General features: G+C 44.9%; 1 protein-coding gene across 1 annotated transcript in view; it reads left to right on the top strand.

Annotated features, from left to right (window-relative positions):
* plekhm3 (pleckstrin homology domain containing, family M, member 3) overlaps positions 1-18,579 on the top strand; it is a 67,205-nt gene that overhangs the window by 27,373 nt on the left and 21,253 nt on the right. Inside the window, exons 3-4 of the mRNA XM_084179518.1 lie at positions 8,486-8,729; positions 8,991-9,778. Of these exons, the coding sequence (XP_084035644.1) occupies positions 8,486-8,729; positions 8,991-9,778 (1,032 nt within the window). The remainder of the gene's footprint in view (positions 1-8,485; positions 8,730-8,990; positions 9,779-18,579) is intronic.

The following is an 18,579-nucleotide window of genomic DNA, read 5'->3' as shown; positions in this document are numbered from 1 at the left end:
CTCACTTGAACAGGAAGGTGGTGCGGCAGTCCTTCATGGGCAAATTTTGTCATCAAAGTCTGGCATTCTCTGGATTTATGGTGCTTTCAAGACAACTGGGAACTCAGGAAAAAAACAAGGTCGAATCATGATGACGTCAGTTTCCAACTTACAATTCTGAGTTGGATGACCGTTCAAAACGTATTTTCACAGTCGGAGCACATTTTTCCCGAGTTCCCAGTTGTCTTGAACTCATTGAAGTCAGATTTCCCAGTTCCGAGTTAACAGTTGTTTTGAACGCGGCAGAAATCATGCTGGATTGACAGCATGGCCAATGTTGAATTGAAAAAAACTTAAACCCAGAATTGGGACCACACACCCACTCCACTGAATAGCAGGCTAGTGATTGCTTTGTAATGCTTGCAGTTAGCCACTGATTCCTTCCAAACCACTATTTGTTGAATTTGCGATTTCCAACTTATTGTGTAATGTTTATGTCCAATGGCCGATGAGCACCGATATGTTTTATCTATCATTCCTCTTCATATGACAAGGATTAAAAAGGATTTGCCAGTAGATTGTCGACTTGATTCATGATGATTACTGTTAGCTAAGATTTTGAAAGTATGACGTTGACATGATCAGTCCAATCAAAGCTACTGTAGATATAACGTGATTTGACGTCATTTTATCTGTGGCCAATGACCTTGAGCCTTCTTGGATGGGCACTTCTAATGTAACTCTATGGCAGCACCCCAGGGGCTTGAATTTTCGAGCTCTACCCTTAGATTTGGCAGTGACAGAACACTGAGCCAATCACTGCGCAACTAGAGAACATTAACAACCCCTAGGCTCTGTATTTTCCGCAGGCTGCCCCACAACCACAGAAAGCACTGAGCTAGGCTGAAACACCTGCATTTTGGAGCTGCCTTACTCAAGAAAGCAAAAAAGAGACCATGTTTGTATGCAGCTTCATTAACTCATGTTTTTTATTTATTTACATTGTTTGCAAACTGATGTGTGACAAGTATTAATGCCAAAATAACATGCAAAACAGGCTCTGCCCCACCTGCTCTGAATGACGGGTCGCCACTGCCCATACAGCATGTCAGATCTCTAATGTTTAAGTGTAGCCTAGGCTGCTGCAACATTTGTGTCTGTCCGGAGTGATTATGTGTTATCATCTTTGCTAAATAAATACAGGAGGAAAGTGGAAAGCCTACTTGAGCGCGCGTGAAAAAAATGTGCTGCGTCAACCTCTCTCTTTAAACGGATGATGCGATGGAAGCTATCAAATCATTCTGAATTTATTTCGACATCCCAGAAAAGACAGTGGAAAGTTCCATATGATCAGCAAGTAAAGCATCACAACGAGCAATTACCACTGCAAGCTCCTTGTAGTTGCACTTGTTTGCGGAACTTTCCCTCTCGTCGTGTCCTCTAAAAGCCAATTCTTGCATGCCCAAAAACGCAGTGGTGTTGATAAGCCGCTTGAGAACATGCCTGTTTCTTCTTACATTGTCGTTGTGTTGCGCAGTTTGAATAGGCAGACCTTCGTCATGATCGATGCGGCTTTTTCCCAGAAGCTTGAATCTAATGTGGGCATTTATATGCTCCCTGCTTATGTTTTGCCGTTTAGCTGAACAATCGATGTTCTTCAGGTTCTTTGTACCCCTATTTCGCCCAAGGCTCAGACTTTCTAAAAAGCAGGCAAGGCCAGCAATACAGGTGGCTTGATGAAAGGCTCTCTGTTAACCAGCTATACTTTTGATACCAATTGGTATTGAACGCCCTCACCTTTTCATCCTTCTTCATGAAACTGATCTCAGGCAGAGGTAGACCCTCGGTTTTAATTCGCACCTTTTCCGTGTACCCCAGAGAATGAAAGGGGTTCTTCAACAAAAAGTCAACTAAATTTGTGGTAGTGTTGGCGGCGAAAACTGCACACTGGAGCTGGTAACTAGCTAGCTACTGCTATTGAGGTTAGCAAGGCAAATTGAAATAAATTTGACACAAAAATAAAGTTATAAAACCAAGAAAACAATTTTATAATGTACCTCCCCCGTCTCCTGTAATTTTAAGAAACTAATTTGAATGTAATAATCTAAAAAAAATGCTCAACTATCACTTTTCAATCTCTATCCAATAATGTCACCAAGTTTATCTTCTTCTTCCATGAGGTTTAAAGAGTGGTTGGCATCCACCAAGCTTCTCAACACAGGTCACCCCCCCCCCATAATGCTCTGCCAACCCCAATACAACACTCTAGGTTCATTCTCTAATCCTAATCCTATGATTGGATGGACAACATGTCAATTCATAACGCAAAAGCTTTGATTGGTTGGAGGTCGTCCTCCGGAAGTGGTCATAATTACCATGTAGGTCTATGGAAGGGGGTGAGGCCTACGAGCCTCCTAGGTTTTGTATTGAAGTCAATGTACCCAGAGGAGGACAGAAGCTAGCTGTCCTCAGGCTACACCATGGTGCTACCCCAGAGAGTGCTGTTGAAGTTACTATAGACCTTAATTGCAAAACAGTGTGTGTTAATCAATTATTTGGTGACATATTAATATATTTAGTATAGTTTTATCTAAAAAGGATAACTTTTTTAGTGTTTCACTATTTTTATGTTTATGAAATTTCACTGTGGAGGATGGTCCTTCCCTTCCTCCTTTGAGGAGCCTCCACTGATTGGCATGCTGGAGAAGTGTGCTCTTCACAGATGAATCCTGGGTTCAACTGTACCGGGCAGATGGCAGACAGCATGTATGGCTTTGTGTGGGCGAACGGTTTACTGATGTCAACGCTGTGAACAGAGTGTCCCATGGTGGTGGTGGGGTTATGGTATGGGCTAAGTATAAGCTACGGACAACGAAAAAATTAGCATTTTATCAATGGCAATTTGAATGCACAGAGATACCGTGACAAGATCCTGAGGCCCATTGACTTGCCATTCATCCGCCACCATCACCTCATGTTTCAGCATGATAATGCACAGCCCCATGTATCAAGGATCTGCACGCAATTCCTGGAAGCTGAAAATATCCCAGTTCTTCCATGGCCTGCATACTCACCATACATGTCACTCATTGAGCATGTTTGGGATGCTCTGGATCGATGTGTACAACAGCGTGTTCCAGTTCCCGCCAATATCCAGCAACTTTGCACAGCCATTGAAGAGGAGTGGGACAACATTCCACAGGCCATAATCAACAGCCTGATCAACTCTATGCGAAGGAGATGAGTTGCACTGCATGAGGCAAATGGTGGTCACACCAGATACTGACTGGTTTTCTGATCCACGCCCCTACCTTTTTTTAAGGTATCTGTGACCTAATGAATTTATTTCAATTGACTGATTTCCTTATATGAACTATAACTCTTTGAAATTGTTGCATGTTGCGTTTATATTTTTGTTCAGTGTAATTAGGGACCAGAGAATTAAATAGAACACTAATAATATATACAGTGCTATGAAAAAGTATTTGCCCCCTTTCTAATTTTCTCTACTTTTACATATTTGTGATACTGAATGTTATCAGATCTTCAACCAAAACCTAATATTAGATCAAGGGAACATAAGTGAACAAATAACACAACAATTACATATTTATTTCATTTATTTCATAAACAAAGTTATGCAACACCCAATTCCCCTGTGTGAAAAAGTAATTGCCCCCTTACACTCAATAACTGGTTGTGCCACCTTTAGCTGCAATGACTCCAACCAAATACTTCCTGTAGTTGTTGATCAGTCTCTCACGTCGCTGTGGAGGAATTTTGGCCCACTCTTCCATGCAGAACAGCTTTAACTCAGTGACGTATGGGTTTTCAAGCATGAACTGCTCGTTTCAAGTCCTGCCACAACATCTCAATTGGGATTAGGTCTGGACTTTGACTAGGCCATTCCAAAACGTCCAATTTGTTGCTTTTTAGCAATTTTCATGTAGACTTGATTGTGTGTTTTGGATCATTGTCTTGCTGCATGACCCAGCTGCGCTTCAGCTTCAGCTCACAGACGGATGGTCTGACATTCTCCTGTAGAATTCTCTGATACAGAGCAGAATTCATGGTTCCTTCCACTAAGGCATGTCATCCAGGTCCTGAGGCAGCAAAGCATCCCCAAACCATCACACCACCACCACCATGCTTGACCTTTGGTATGATGTTCTTACTGTGGAATGCAGTGTTTGGTTTTCGCCAGGCATAATGGGACCCATCTCGTCCAAAAAGTTGACTCAAGTTTGCCAAAAAGCACCTGGATGATCATCAAGACTCTTGGAAGAACGTTCTATGGACAGATGATTCAAAAGTATAACTTTTTGGACGACATGGCTCCAGTAATGCCTGGCAAAAACCAAACTCTGCATTCCACAGTAAGAACATCATACCAAAGGTCAAGCATGGTGGTGGTGGTGTGATGGTTTGGGGATGCTTTGCTGCCTCAGGACCTGGACGACTTGCCTTAATAGAAGGAACCATGAATTCTGCTCTGTATCAGAGAATTCTACAGGAGAATGTCAGACCATCCGTCTGTGAGCTGAAGCTGAAGCGCACGTTACAAGTGCCATGCTCTACCAATTGAGCTACAGAGGACCACAATGTTGTGGCAGGACTTGAAACGAGCAGTTCATGCTTGAAAACCCACACATCACTGAGTTAAAGCAGTTCTGCATGGAAGAGTGGGCCAAAATTCCTCCACAGCGACGTGAGAGACTGATCAACAACTACAGGAATCATTTGCTTGGAGTCATTGCAGCTAAAGGTGGCACAACCAGTTATTGAGTGTAAGGGGGCAATTACTTCTTCACACAGGGGAATTGGGTGTTTCATAACTTTGTTTATGAAATAAATGAAATAAATATGTAATTATTGGGTTATTTGTTCACTTATGTTTCCTTTATCTAATATTAGGTTTTGGTTGAAGATCTGATAACATACAGTATCACAAATATGCAAAAGTAGAGAAAATTAGAAAGGGGGCAAATACTTTTTCATAGCACTGTATGTATCTCTATGTTTTGGATGTTTTCCTTACTGGAAAAACATTATTCCTGTCTGTTCTCTTTGAGTCTGTCTGTCCTGTCATGATGTCCAGGAATCACCAGGGGGTCCATTGGTACAACATCTTGTCTCTAAAGTCCAAAGTTATAAAATGGCACTTGTTCTGTTATGATTGGCTGTCCTTGGTCTGTCTGGGTGTGGCAGTCAGTCATTACAGTAAGAGTGACTGCTCTAGCAATTCTGTCTGGACTTTGGCAGCCTAACCGGTACTCCCTATTCCTGGTACAACCCTCCCCCCAAATTACACCCTAGCCCATGTACAGTGTTTATTGTCACGTCGCCGTGTAAGCCTTAAGGCAGCTGCTTTAGTGTGATTACAGCTCTGGGTGGACTGATATCCTATTTCAGCGTTTTAGCTGCAGGACCGAGGCAAGCGTTAGCTATGTGTTGGCGGTTTAACAGAATGTCAATTTTGATTTCAGGCTGTTGGGGCCCAAGGCTGCGTGGCGTAACGTTAGCTTGTTTAGGTCTCACAGCGTTACCGGAGCATAATGTCATGACACACAAGTGGTGGTGTAGTATTTGAACAGCGTGTGTGTGTGTGTGTGTCCCACCTCTTAATTCTGCTTCACACTCCCCGAGCGTGGCGACTGCCGATCGGAGGCTGAATCTCAATCAGGATCCTGGCTGCATTTACATATTTATTAGTCCCTAAAGAGTATTTTAGCATGCAAGTGCAAGACTCAAAGTGACACCTTGTCTGTCAGTGTTTTTGTGCAGTAAGATGGATGGGACACCCCACCACCACCTTCATTTACCTCAGTAGTTAAGAAAGAAGGAAGGAAAGGGACCATTGCCCATTTTAACCACATTTAGCCTAGTTTTTAGAAGCATTTCCCCATCTTATTAGGCTAGTTCATCTAGTGAATCTATTAGACTATCACTAGGGGACAAGGCACAGCTAAAACACACAGTTTTGAGTTGAGTATAATATGAACTGATGGCTCAGACACCAACAATGAGTTCATAACAAGATGTCCTCTCCTCACCTGCCTCTGGGCCAGACCATTCACATCACGTTAATGTTAAGTCCCTGTGATGTTTCAGCAACGCTATCGCATCAGGTGGCACTAACGGCCATGCAGGGCCAGGACAGCCAGTTAAATCCAGTGGAGGTGTAGGGCCGTGTAGGGCTAGGATGCTGCTGGTTGACCAAGGCCAGCAAAGCAAAGCACCAACTGTGACTCTACTAATTGAGTCATGTCCGTGCGCCTCGCCTCCTTTGTAGCGTGAAATGAACAGTGACCTACACCGCACCCACGTGCTCACAGGAGCCTTTGAAGCCCAGGGGGACAGGCGAGCCCCCTAGCACCCCCCACCCTTGCCTGAGGGGCTCCCGAAGGCCAAAGCACAGCGGCCCACCGGCCTGGTCGTCTGTCCCGGGCTCCTGGCATCTGCTCCTATCCGTCTGACAAACTTAGACAAATTAGCCTACAGACCCACAGCCGCCTTTGGCCACCCTCGATTGACAGAGGAGAACAGGGAGTAGGTTGGGTCAGAGCCTATTGAGCCTGTTGTGTTTTTAAAGGGGAGTGAAACAGCAGGTAGGCTACATAACAGTATAGTAGAAGATACATTGAACTGAACTCCAGTCATATTTTACATTTGTTGGTCAGTTGATTATCAGTTATTATCATTGATTGGTCAATGATTACACCCACCTGTTAACCCTGGTATAACTACATTTCTGATAAGGATAAGGACAAAAACAAGTATATGTTGAGGCCCTCAAGGACCAGAGTTGTGCTCCAATGACAACGAGTGTATGCTGGAGCACTACAGATAAGTAAAGTGGCTCCTATATGTCTCACAGACAATTCTATTTGCGTGCCATGCTATTTGACTTCAGCAATGCTCCTGGGCCACTGGTAGGTGGAGACACATCTGCCCGTCTACACCATACGTGCAGCCACAGCACAAGTCAAAATCCACCATAACCACTGAACAGGAAGCTGAGAGATGAGATGCAAAAAGGAGGAATGGAAAGGAAAAGAGATAAAGAAAGGAGTGTGTGAAAGAAACGGATGAAGGGAGGAAGGGCAGAGAGAGGGTGTGCCCCAGATAAGTGAGTTTCTCCTGGTTCTCTGTGTTTGCACAGCGTTCTGGGTAACAATGCTGTTTCTTCCTGCTGGCCTCACAGGAAGCACTTTCAAAGCTAACCGTGCTAGCTGCTATCACAAACCAAAATATCATCGCTCACGTTCAGACCTGAACATCTGTGTTTGGCTCCGATAAATAACGTGTCAAAAGCTATCAGATTTGTGGCCCTCAAATGGTGGGAGTTGCATAGTAGCCTAATTCATTTAGTGAAAACGCTGGCTAAGCAAGCTGACCCAGAATAGGCTAGACAGTTAGAAGCTTGCCCCTGCTCTTAGTAATGTGTTGCATACGTTGATAATACGTTGATAATACGTTGAGAATTCTAGACTACGGTTTGAAGATGTGTCTTTAATGACGGGAGAATTAATGTACTATGCAGTGTATTAGCCAAGAGCACACTGCTGAGGGCTGACTGTTGAATGGAGGCCAGTGTTATTGATCAAATGAGCAGATAATACGATGAAATTGTTGCAGAGACATTCTGTAAGTGGTAATAGCATAGGTGGCTGGCAGCGTAGCCCATTGGAAGGGCCTGCCCCGCCCCCACTCCCCCTCGTCCATTTACAATCAGATAATCGCTGTTCTTTTGTCTGCCCTCTGAATCTTTCTAAGGCAGTTAGCTTCTACTTGTAACCTCTTCCAGTAGGCTATATTTATTAGTAGGCTACATTTATTTGGCCTTACTTGTTATATTGAACATGTTGTTCAATATAACAAGTAAGGCCTAATAAATGTAGTTCTAGCCTATGTGTTTAGCAGTGGCGTAAAAATTATTTAAAGTACTACTTAAGTCGTTTTTTGGGGTATCTGTACTTTACTTTACTATTTATATTTTTGGCAACTTTTACTTTTACTTCATTACATTCTTAAAGATAATAATGTACTTTTTTTAATCCATACATTTAGCTTGAAACGCAAAAGTAGTCGTTACATTTTGAATGCTTAGCAGGACAGAAAAAATGTAATTCACACACTTATCAAGAGAACATACCTGGTCATCCCTACTGCCTCTGATCTGGCGGACTCACTAAATACAAATGCTTAGTTTGTAAAGATGTCTGGCTATCCGTAAAATGGTGCCGTCTGGTTTGCTTAATATAAGGAATTTGAAATGATTTCTACTTTTACTTTTGATACTTAAGTATATTTAAAAACAAATACTTTTAGACTTTTACTCAAGTAGTATTTTACTGGGTGACTTTTGCTTTTACTTTAGTCATTTTCAATTAAGGTATCTTTACTTTTACTGAAGTATGACAATTGGGTACTTTTTCCAGCCGTATATCAAATGGTGTTTTCTGCAGATGATCCTGTTGCTGAATATATGTTGTGTTTGTTCCAGCCCATAAGGACAGCAGCAGCGGCAGTGTGGTGAAGCAGGGCTCCCTGGAGCATCGTGAGGGTCAGAAGGGTCGTTGGAGCATCTGCCACCTAGAGCTGACCCCCTGTGAGTTGCGTCTCTACAGCCTGGACAGCAGTGGTAACCGCCAGCTCTGCACCGCCTACTCCCTGTCCCACTGCCAGGGGGTCAGCCAGCCCCAGCCACCCCATGACGGACGAGTCCTCCAGGCCCTCTTCTTCAACAGGTAAAGGTAGAGAACCATGGTGCTCAACTCTTAGGAGACCTATTGCCAGGTCTCCTTCCTAAAATAGGTTTTCTGACCTCAACGGAACTTCCTGGATAAATAAAGGTTAAATAAAATAAATCAAATATTGTTGGAGCCAACAGTCAATCACATAAACATGAAAAAAGGGCCTGCACCCACTTGAATATAAGTTGCAATTGAAGTTCTTTCTCTCATAGCAATATGTTTTAATAGACCACTCACTGACCTCATCTTCAACAGCTCCACCCGCCTGCAGTTACGTGCCGCCTGCCAGTGGGAGGCGCTAGACTGGAGGAGGCTGATCTGGGAGAGAGTATTGGCTGCCCGGCCCGCCCACAAACAAGCAGAGCCGCCTCCAGCCTTATCCCCGTCATCATCCATCTCCTCTGGAGGTCTCGACACCAGACCAGACCCAAGTGGTCCTGCTGAGGCTGCCCCGGCCCCTCGTACCTCGCATCTCCCCCCAGCCCGGCCCACGGCCCTGCCCCTGTTCACCAAGCGCTGTGCTGATGTCCTCAAGGCGGGTCTGCTCCACCAGCGGACTGACCTCAACAACTGGAGGGCCTTCACCTTCGTGCTGAGTCGTTCCACGCTGCAGGCCTTCCCAACCGAGGGCCGGGGGCCCGTGTCAGAGCCTGTCCTCCGCTACCCGCTGGCCTCCTGCCTGGTCGTGCAGAGGGACGAGGCCGAAGGGGCCAGCTCCGCCCATTTCCAGGCAGTCTTCCCCAGAGAGGTCCTCCGTCTACGGGCTGAGAGCCAACTCAAGGCCCATGACTGGGTGGAGGCCCTACGTACAGCCGTGGGGGCCCAGAGGCCCCAGGGGGAGGAGGGTCAGGGCTCCAGCCAGGCCCAGCCGGGTGCAGTGTCGATGGGGACGGGGGTGCTGCTGAGGACGAAGCCCTCCAGGGAGAGGAGGCAGAGGGACGCCCAGAGGGCCAAGAGACAGTCAGTCACCACCAGCTTCCTCAGTATCCTCACCTGCCTGGCTGTGGAGAAGGGCCTGACCACCCAGAGCTTCAGGTGTGCAGGTAGAGACCTCCACCTGTTACCACACACACACACACACACACACACACACACACACACACACACACACACACACACACACATACACATACAGACACACACACACACACACACACACACAGTCAGTCTGGGTTAAGTGCCTTGAGCAAGGCACTTACCCCTAATTGCTCAAGGGTCGCCATTGATAATGGCCGACCCTGGCCATGACCCCACTCTCTGAGGGTGTCTCAGGGGGAGTTGGGAATGCTAAAAACACGTTTCCAATTCACACCTGCATGTTAATACACACTTGCACACATGTAAAATATAAGCACACAGAAAAGTATTACTACACACACACTAAAGTGACACATTCTTCACTAAAGTTCCAAAAATATCATGTCATATCTCTACTCTTTATGGAAAGATTTTTACAACATAATCCATCAAAACCGTGGCTTTGTATTGACTCAAGAAGTAACCACTGTCATTAGTAAAACATCTATTAATATTACTACTGAAAGAGACAGCATAGGTTAGTAGTGCTCTGCAAACATGTCCTGAGGTTTGCATACATTACACAATCTCAATGTGTTAATGAGTGTGTTCAAGACGTCTACTTGTCAACTGGGTGCATACTTCCGTGACGGTATCTAGCTAATGACTGTCAGATGGTGCAATATACAGTGAAGGAATTAAGTATTTGATCCCCTGCTGATTTTGTACGTTTTCCCACTGACAAAGACATGATCAGTCTATAATTTTAATGGTAGGTTTATTTGAACAGTGAGAGACAGAATAACAACAACAAAATCCAGAAAAACGCATGTCAAAAATGTTATAAATTGATTTGCATTTTAATGAGGGAAATAAGTATTTGACCCCCTCTCAATCAGAAAGATTTCTGGCTCCCAGGTGTCTTTTATACAGGTAACGAGCTGAGATTATGAGCACACTCTTAAAGGGAGTGCTCCTAATCTCAGTTTGTTACCTGTATAAAAGACACCTGTCCACAGAAGCAATCAATCAATCAGATTCCAAACTCTCCACCATGGCCAAGACCAAAGAGCTCTCCAAGGATGTCAGGGACAAGATTGTAGGCCTACACAAGGCTGGAATGGGCTACAAGACCATCGCCAAGCAGCTTGGTCAGAAGGTGACAACAGTTGGTGTGATTATTCGCAAATGGAAGAAGCACAAAATAACTGTCAATCTCCCTCTGCCTGGGGCTCCATGCAAGATCTCACCTCGTGGAGTTGCAATGATCATGAGAACGGTGAGGAATCAGCCCAGAACTACACGGGAGGATCTTGTCAATGATCTCAAGGCAGCTGGGACCATAGTCACCAAGAAAACAATTGGTAACACACTACGCAGTGAAGGACTGAAATCCTGCAGCGCCCGCAAGGTCCCCCTGCTCAAGAAAGCACATACACAGGCCCGTCTGAAGTTTGCCAATGAACATCTGAATGATTCAGAGGAGATCTGGGTGAAAGTGTTGTGGTCAGATGAGACCAAAATCGAGCTCTTTGGCATCAACTCAACTCGCCATGTTTGGAGGAGGAGGAATGCTGCCTATGACCCCAAGAACACCATCCCCACCGTCAAACATGGAGGTGGAAACTTTATAATTTGGGGGTGTTTTTCTGCTAAGGGGACAGGACAACTTCACTGCATCAAAGGGACGATGGACGGGGCCATGTCCCGTCAAATCTTGGGTGAGAACCTCCTTCCCTCCGCCAGGGCATTGAAAATGGGTCGTGGATGGATATTCCAGCATGACAATGACCCAAAACACACGGCCAAGGCAACAAAGGAGTGGCTCAAGAAGAAGCACATTAAGGTCCTGGAGTGGCCTAGCCAGTCTCCAGACCTTAATCCCATAGAAAATCTGTGGAGGGAGCTGAAGGTTCGAGTTGCCAAACGTCAGCTTCGAAACCTTAATGACTTGGAGAACATCTGCAAAGAGGAGTGGGACAAAATCCCTCCTGAGATGTGTGTAAACCTGGTGGCCAACTACATGAAACGTCTGACCTCTGTGATTGCCAACAAGGGTTTTGCCACCAAGTACTAAGTCATGTTTTGCAGAGGGGTCAAATACTTATTTCCCTCATTAAATTGCAAATCAATTTATAACATTTTTGACATGCGTTTTTCAGGATTTTTTTGTTGTTATTCTGTCTCTCACTGTTCAAATAAACCTACCATTAAAATTATAGACTGATCATGTCTTTGTCAGTGGGCAAACGTACAAAATCAGCAGGGGATCAAATACCTAATTCCCTCACTGTAGGCCTTGTATCTCTCATTCCAATCTACAGTGCCTTCAGAAAGTATTCACACACCTTGACTTTTTCCACATTTTGTTGGTTTTTAGTCACTGGCCTACACACAATACCCCGTAATGTCAAAGTGGAATTATGATTTTCGAATTTTTACAAATTCATAAAAAAATGCTGAAATGTCTTGAGTCAGTAAGTATTCAACCCCTTTGTTTTGGCAAGCCTAAATAAGTTCAGAAGTAAAAATGTGCTTAACAAGTCACATAATAAGTTCCATGGACTCACTCTGTGTGCAATAATAGTGTTTAACATTCTTTTTTTATTACTACCTCATCTCTGTCCCCCACACATACAATTATCTGTAAGGTCCCTCAGTTGAGAAGTGGATTTCAAACACAGATTCAACCACAAAGACCAGGGAGTTTTTCCAATGCCTTGTAAAGAAGGGCACCTATTGGTAGATGGGTAAAAAAAAGAAAAGCAGACATTGAATATCCCTTTGAGCATGATGAAGTTATTAATTACACTTTGGATGGTGTATCAATATATCCAGTCACTGCCCCTTTCCCTCAAACTAAACAAACACAAACAGACAGACAAACAGCAACCCTCCAATGGAACACTTGGTAGACCATCAGATTTTTGGGGGTCTGTAATTTTATGAGTTCACCTCACCTCAACCCAAACAAACACACACCCCTATTTTGTTTCTCTTTATTTTCCACTGCATGACAACATGGCATTACCCAGAGTCCTGTGCGGTGGCGTTGCCTTTGTTGGCAAGGCAGCTTTGTTGTGGTTGGCTTCAAAAGGGCGGCTGGGAGACGGCTGGGGATCAAGGTGTCTGGGGATCTCACCCACCACCACCAGTCCTTTGAGCTTAGACCAGTCACCTGTTACACCACTGGGGGTCACAGACCCCCCTCCCCAAATAACCACCTTTCTCACACACACACACTGGCTGGCTGGCTGGCTGGCTGACTGACTAACTGTAGCAGCTTTTTTTTGTATTTACTAGGCTTATGACCTGTATGTTTGTAGGAGTTATAGAGAGGTAGCTACAGTTCATAATTCCCCCTAGAGATGTCTCCACCACTATATCAGTTTCATTCCCTCAGCCTCAGTGTACCCTAACTGATATCTCACTACCAGATAGCCCTCTCTTCTGTCTGACAGCTCAGTAAATGGTGCTATGGCGGCTCTGTGTTTGGTCTTTCTGGGTGTGAAATCAGTGCTCACTAAAAGGGGATGAATGAGGTGCTTTCCTCCTCTTCTGTAACCAGTGCTCTATTAATGCATGCCATCTGAAAGGCCCACTGAACAAGGGGAGCGGGCACCTGACGATAATTGGCCGGCATAAAGCGGAGGAAAGAATTCATTTTTTATAATCAAAGACAGGCGCCCAGGAAGCCGGGATGCTATCGTCAATGCGGAAGCTAATTGTTTGATACAGGGGCTCTTTTCGCTCTGGCTGCAGACCTGTTTGAATGAGAGACAAGCAAAGAATAACAGCTGGATACAGCTTGTTCCATGCTCTGTTCACAAAACCCTTTTATTATGCGCTCTCTTTCTCTCCCTATTTCTCCTTTCTCTCTTTCTCGTTCATTCAGACTCACGCAGTCTCTCATGCTGTCACTGTGTTCACTGAACTCTACTCTTTCCCTCTCTCTTTCTCTCTGGCTCATTCTCACCCTCTGTCCCCCCTCTATCTCCCTCTCTCGCTCTCTCTCTTTTTCCTGTCTCTATCTCTTCCCGCCCTCCCCAATCCCCTTGCCTGGCTCCTTGGTAGAGTGCCAGTTTCCTTTTGACTGCTTGTTCTTGTCAGTCACTTAGCTTTGGATGGAGAGTCAGGAGCCAGCCTGTTGTATTACAGTTTAATGGCTTTTCCCTAAACAAATATCCCTGGCCTCTGTTAGGGGGATTAGGGGACGTGCGGTGAGGAGGGGTGAGGACAACAGGCAAATAGAGGGAAAGTGGGAGAAAGAGAGGAGAGTGGGAAAGTTACCATTGTGGGGTCTGATAGAGAGCACAATGTCCAGGGAGTGTAGGGGGGGGGGGGGTTCAGGGGTCCCCATTACTGTAGCGTTTGCCCCTCTGTCTATTTGGGGGCTGTGATTGAGCACCCTGTGCCTCTTCTGTCCCCCATTGCCCCACCGGCCGACACCCTCTGGCCCCAATTTGTTAGCCCACATAAAGGATAGATGATGGATGGTGGATTGGCCCCGCCTCATCCTGTGCCTGTGTGTGTGATTCTGGGGGGGAGGGGCTCTGGGGGGAAGGTTGAGGGAGCATGTGCACCCTCTTTTCAACTGGGCTCTGGTGTCTACTAATTACCCATCAGGCCTCAGCAACTTAGTGGCCTAGGAATGTGTAAAGAGGCCAGAGCACAATAGACCAAAAAAAATGCTACAAAACAACCAAAAACAATCCTTGAGTTGAATCTCCCTGCCTTCATTCCCACTGCCTTGCCCTGTCCTTCCATGTGCTAGCCAAATCAATCAAATGTATTTAGAAAGCCCTTTTTACATAAGCAGATGTCACAAAGTGCTATACAGAAACACAGCCTAAAACCCCAAACAGCAAGCAATGCAGATGAAGAAGCACGGTGGCCAGGAAAAACTCCCTAGAAAGGCAGCAACCTAGGAAGAAACCTAGAGAGGAACCAGGCTCTGAGGGGTGGCCAGTCCTCTTCTGGCTGTGAGTACATGGCATTAAGGACAGATTGGGGAGGAGAAGCTGACTCAAATCTCATGTGCTGTACCATTTCTTTCTCGGCTATTCTTTTGACTGGAGAGCGAAGTCAAAATATCCTTGTTAGAACAGCGGCCTGTAATGAGGACTTTTGGCATGGCGTCTTAAAGCTTCAGATGAAGGGTCTTAATTTCATCACCCTGTTATTGCAGGAAACTTGTAGTGTATTCTAGGTTTAAAAAAGCTTCTAGAGTTTGTAATTTCCACATTAAAATGTTAGACTTCATTTGCCTTAACTAAAAATATATCAACCCCTACAAAAATATCTGTTCATTATAATCCACACAATAATTTACATTTTCACATTATGTTCCTGCTGTGAGAAATGGGTCAAATTAAGATCTTACATCTGTACTCACATCAACCAGAAACAAAATTTCAAAAACATTTCTGGGCATGGCTAAACACACACATTTTTAATCAGTTCTTGATGAATATTGAACTGAAGACCTACAGTGAGGGAAAAAAGTATTTGATCCCCTGCTGATTTTGTACGTTTGCCCACTGACAGAGAAATGATCAGTCTATAATTTTAATGGTAGGTTTATTTGAACAGTGAGAGACAGAATAACAACAAAAAAATCCAGAAAAACGCATGTCAGAAATGTTATAAATTGATTTGCATTTTAATGAGGGAAATAAGTATTTGACCCCACTCTAGGACCTTGATCTTTTTGGTACAAGGCAGGCTTAAAGTATCTGTCCAGTGAACATCTCACTTTTAAAAGTTCATATTCTGTTTACTCATTCCCAAATAATGTTGTTGACTCGTCCTATACTCCTATTTGTGACCATTTAAAAAAAATACTTACTATTTCCTCATAGACCATGTTGTCATTTCCCTGAGGAGGAGGAGCTGGCCAATCAGCGGTCTAGAGGACAATGAGCTGGCCAATCAGCGGTCTACTTGCATGAACACCAGTCCAACACAGAAAAGCAGATTTTTAACATACTTGATTACCATTTTTTTTAAATACAGTGGGGGAAAAAAGTATTTAGTCAGCCACCAATTGTGCAAGTTCTCCCACTTAAAAAGATGAGAGAGGCCTGTAATTTTCATCATACGTACACGTCAACTATGACAGACAAAATTAGAAAAAAAATCCAGAAAATCACATTGTAGGATTTGTAATGAATTTATTTGCAAATTATGGTGGAAAGTAAGTATTTGGTCAATAACAAAAGTTTCTCAATACTTTGTTATATACCCTTTGTTGGCAATGACACAGGTCAAACGTTTTCAGTAAGTCTTCACAAGGTTTTCACACACTGTTGCTGGTATTTTGGCCCATTCCTCCATGCAGATCTCCTCTAGAGCAGTGATGTTTTGGGGCTGTCGCTGGGCAACACGGACTTTCAACTCCCTCCAAAGATTTTCTATGGGGTTGAGATCTGGAGACTGGCTAGGCCACTCCAGGACCTTGAAATGCTTCTTACGAAGCCACTCCTTCGTTGCCCGGGCGGTGTGTTTGGGATCATTGTCATGCTGAAAGACCCAGCCACGTTTCATCTTCAATGCCCTTGCTGATGGAAGGAGGTTTTCACTCAAAATCTCACGATACATGGCCCCATTCATTCTTTCCTTTACATAGATCAGTCGTCCTGGTCCCTTTGCAGAAAAACAGCCCCAAAGCATAATGTTTCCACCCCCATGCTTCACAGTAGGTATGGTGTTCTTTGGATGCAACTCAGCATTCTTTGTCCTCCAAACACGACGAGTTGAGTTTTTACCAACAAGTTATATTTTGGTTTCATCTGACCATATGACATTCTCCCAATCCTCTTCTGGATCATCCAAATGCACTCTAGCAAACTTCAGACGGGCCTGGACATGTACTGGCTTAAGCAGGGGGACACGTCTGGCACTGCAGGATTTGAGTCCCTGGCGGCGTAGTGTGTTACTGATGGTAGGCTTTGTTACTTTGGTCCCAGCTCTCTGCAGGTTATTCACTAGGTCCCCCCGTGTGGTTCTTGGATTTTTGCTCACCGTTCTTGTGATCATTTTGACCCCACGGGGTGAGATCTTGCGTGGAGCCCCAGATCGAGGGAGATTATCAGTGGTCTTGTATGTCTTCCATTTCCTAATAATTGCTCCCACAGTAGATTTCTTCAAACCAAGCTGCTTACCTATTGCAGATTCAGTCTTCCCAGCCTGGTGCAGGTCTACAATTCTGTTTCTGGTGTCCTTTGACAGCTCTTTGGTCTTGGCCATAGTGGAGTTTGGAGTGTGACTGTTTGAGGTTGTGGACAGGTGTCTTTTATACTGATAACAAGTTCAAACAGGTGCCATTAATACAGGTAACGAGTGGAGGACAGAGGAGCCTCTTAAAGAAGAAGTTACAGGTCTGTGAGAGCCAGAAATCTTGCTTGTTTGTAGGTGACCAAATACTTATTTTCCACCATAATTTACAAATAAATTCATAAAAAATCATTCAATGTGATTTTTGGGATTTTTTTCCTCAATTTGTCTGTCATAGTTGACGTGTACCTATGATGAAAATTACAGGCCTCTCTCATCTTTTTAAGTGGGAAAACTTGTACAATTGGTGGCTGACTAAATACTTTTTTTCCCCACTGTACTATTTCACTCATTGTTAGTAATTCTAGGTAATATTTAATAGAAATCTGGAATCACTGGGCAGTTACTTTTGCTTACCAGTCATGCAGGCCAGGACCCTACCATGAAAGGCCAGTGCCCCTCCACCCACGTGTTGTCTTTGTCATATTATTTCATAAGAATTGCGCCACATGCATATGTGGCAAGTGATTGTTCACATCAAACCCATACTGAAACAGCATTTAATAAGCAATATTTATTCAGCTAATTGCACATGGGGAAACACAGGGTTGTTTTTTTGTTGCCGATGTTCGTTTGAAGCCTGATTACCCCCCAACACCACCTCTACCCCTCTATAGGGGGCTGAATGTACCCCCAGGTTCCTCTCAAAGTTTGCTTGACCCCGGTCATTTAGCCTGTGTGGATTCACAGGGTCCTCAGAGGAGAGGGCTTTGTAGGGACAAGGAGGACTGCAGTATGCAGAGGGACAACCAGGGAGAGGTTGGGAAAGGAGAGAGGCTTTGGGGTTGGGTGGGAATCTGTATGTGGAAGGGGGTGTTAGGGGAAGAGGTGGGCGTTCACATCAAAAGATGGGCAGCGCATCCCCCACCCTTCCCACACACACAAGCACTCTCACTCTCCCTCACACACAAGTGTTCGTCTGCCTGAATGAGATACATCAAAGCAGAGGCCTCTTGTCTTTGCCCCCTGTGCATGCAGACACACACACACACAGACACACACTGGTCAATGTCCCCTCAGCAGTGCGGTGGTGTAAACCGTCGGACAGTTGAAAGCGTGGCTGAGTAGGAGCCCCTCTCTGGGGACGACAGAACAGAATGACCCTCTCTAGCTGTGGGACTGGGACCTGAGGGGCTACAGCTTCATCATAGCAGCAGGTAGACCTGGGGTGCCTCAGTATTACAACAGTGGAATTCTCTCTCGTTCCATCTCCTCCCATCACCTCTCCTCCCCTCAGTGTCAGCCATTTTGAGGCGACACTGGAGGTTTTGGGGAATCCCTACGGTGGCCTCTCAAGTGGGAGCATGAGATGGTGGGTCCATGGTTTTATTCCTCTTCTTTCCCACACTGGTGTGCATAGGCTATCCTAGAGGGCATGTTGTTCCCATGAGCACCACTGCTCTGTCCCTCTGCCCTCTACCCTAGAAGTCTACTAGAATGTGCCTAGCTGTGTTAGTGAGCTGTGGCTTTGGGGAGGACATAGCCATGAAGT

The sequence above is a fragment of the Coregonus lavaretus genome (assembly GCF_964263955.1).
Source record: "Coregonus lavaretus genome assembly, chromosome: 16".
Lineage (NCBI taxonomy): Eukaryota > Metazoa > Chordata > Actinopteri > Salmoniformes > Salmonidae > Coregonus > Coregonus lavaretus.
This window is presented reverse-complemented; position numbering and strand designations above follow the sequence as displayed.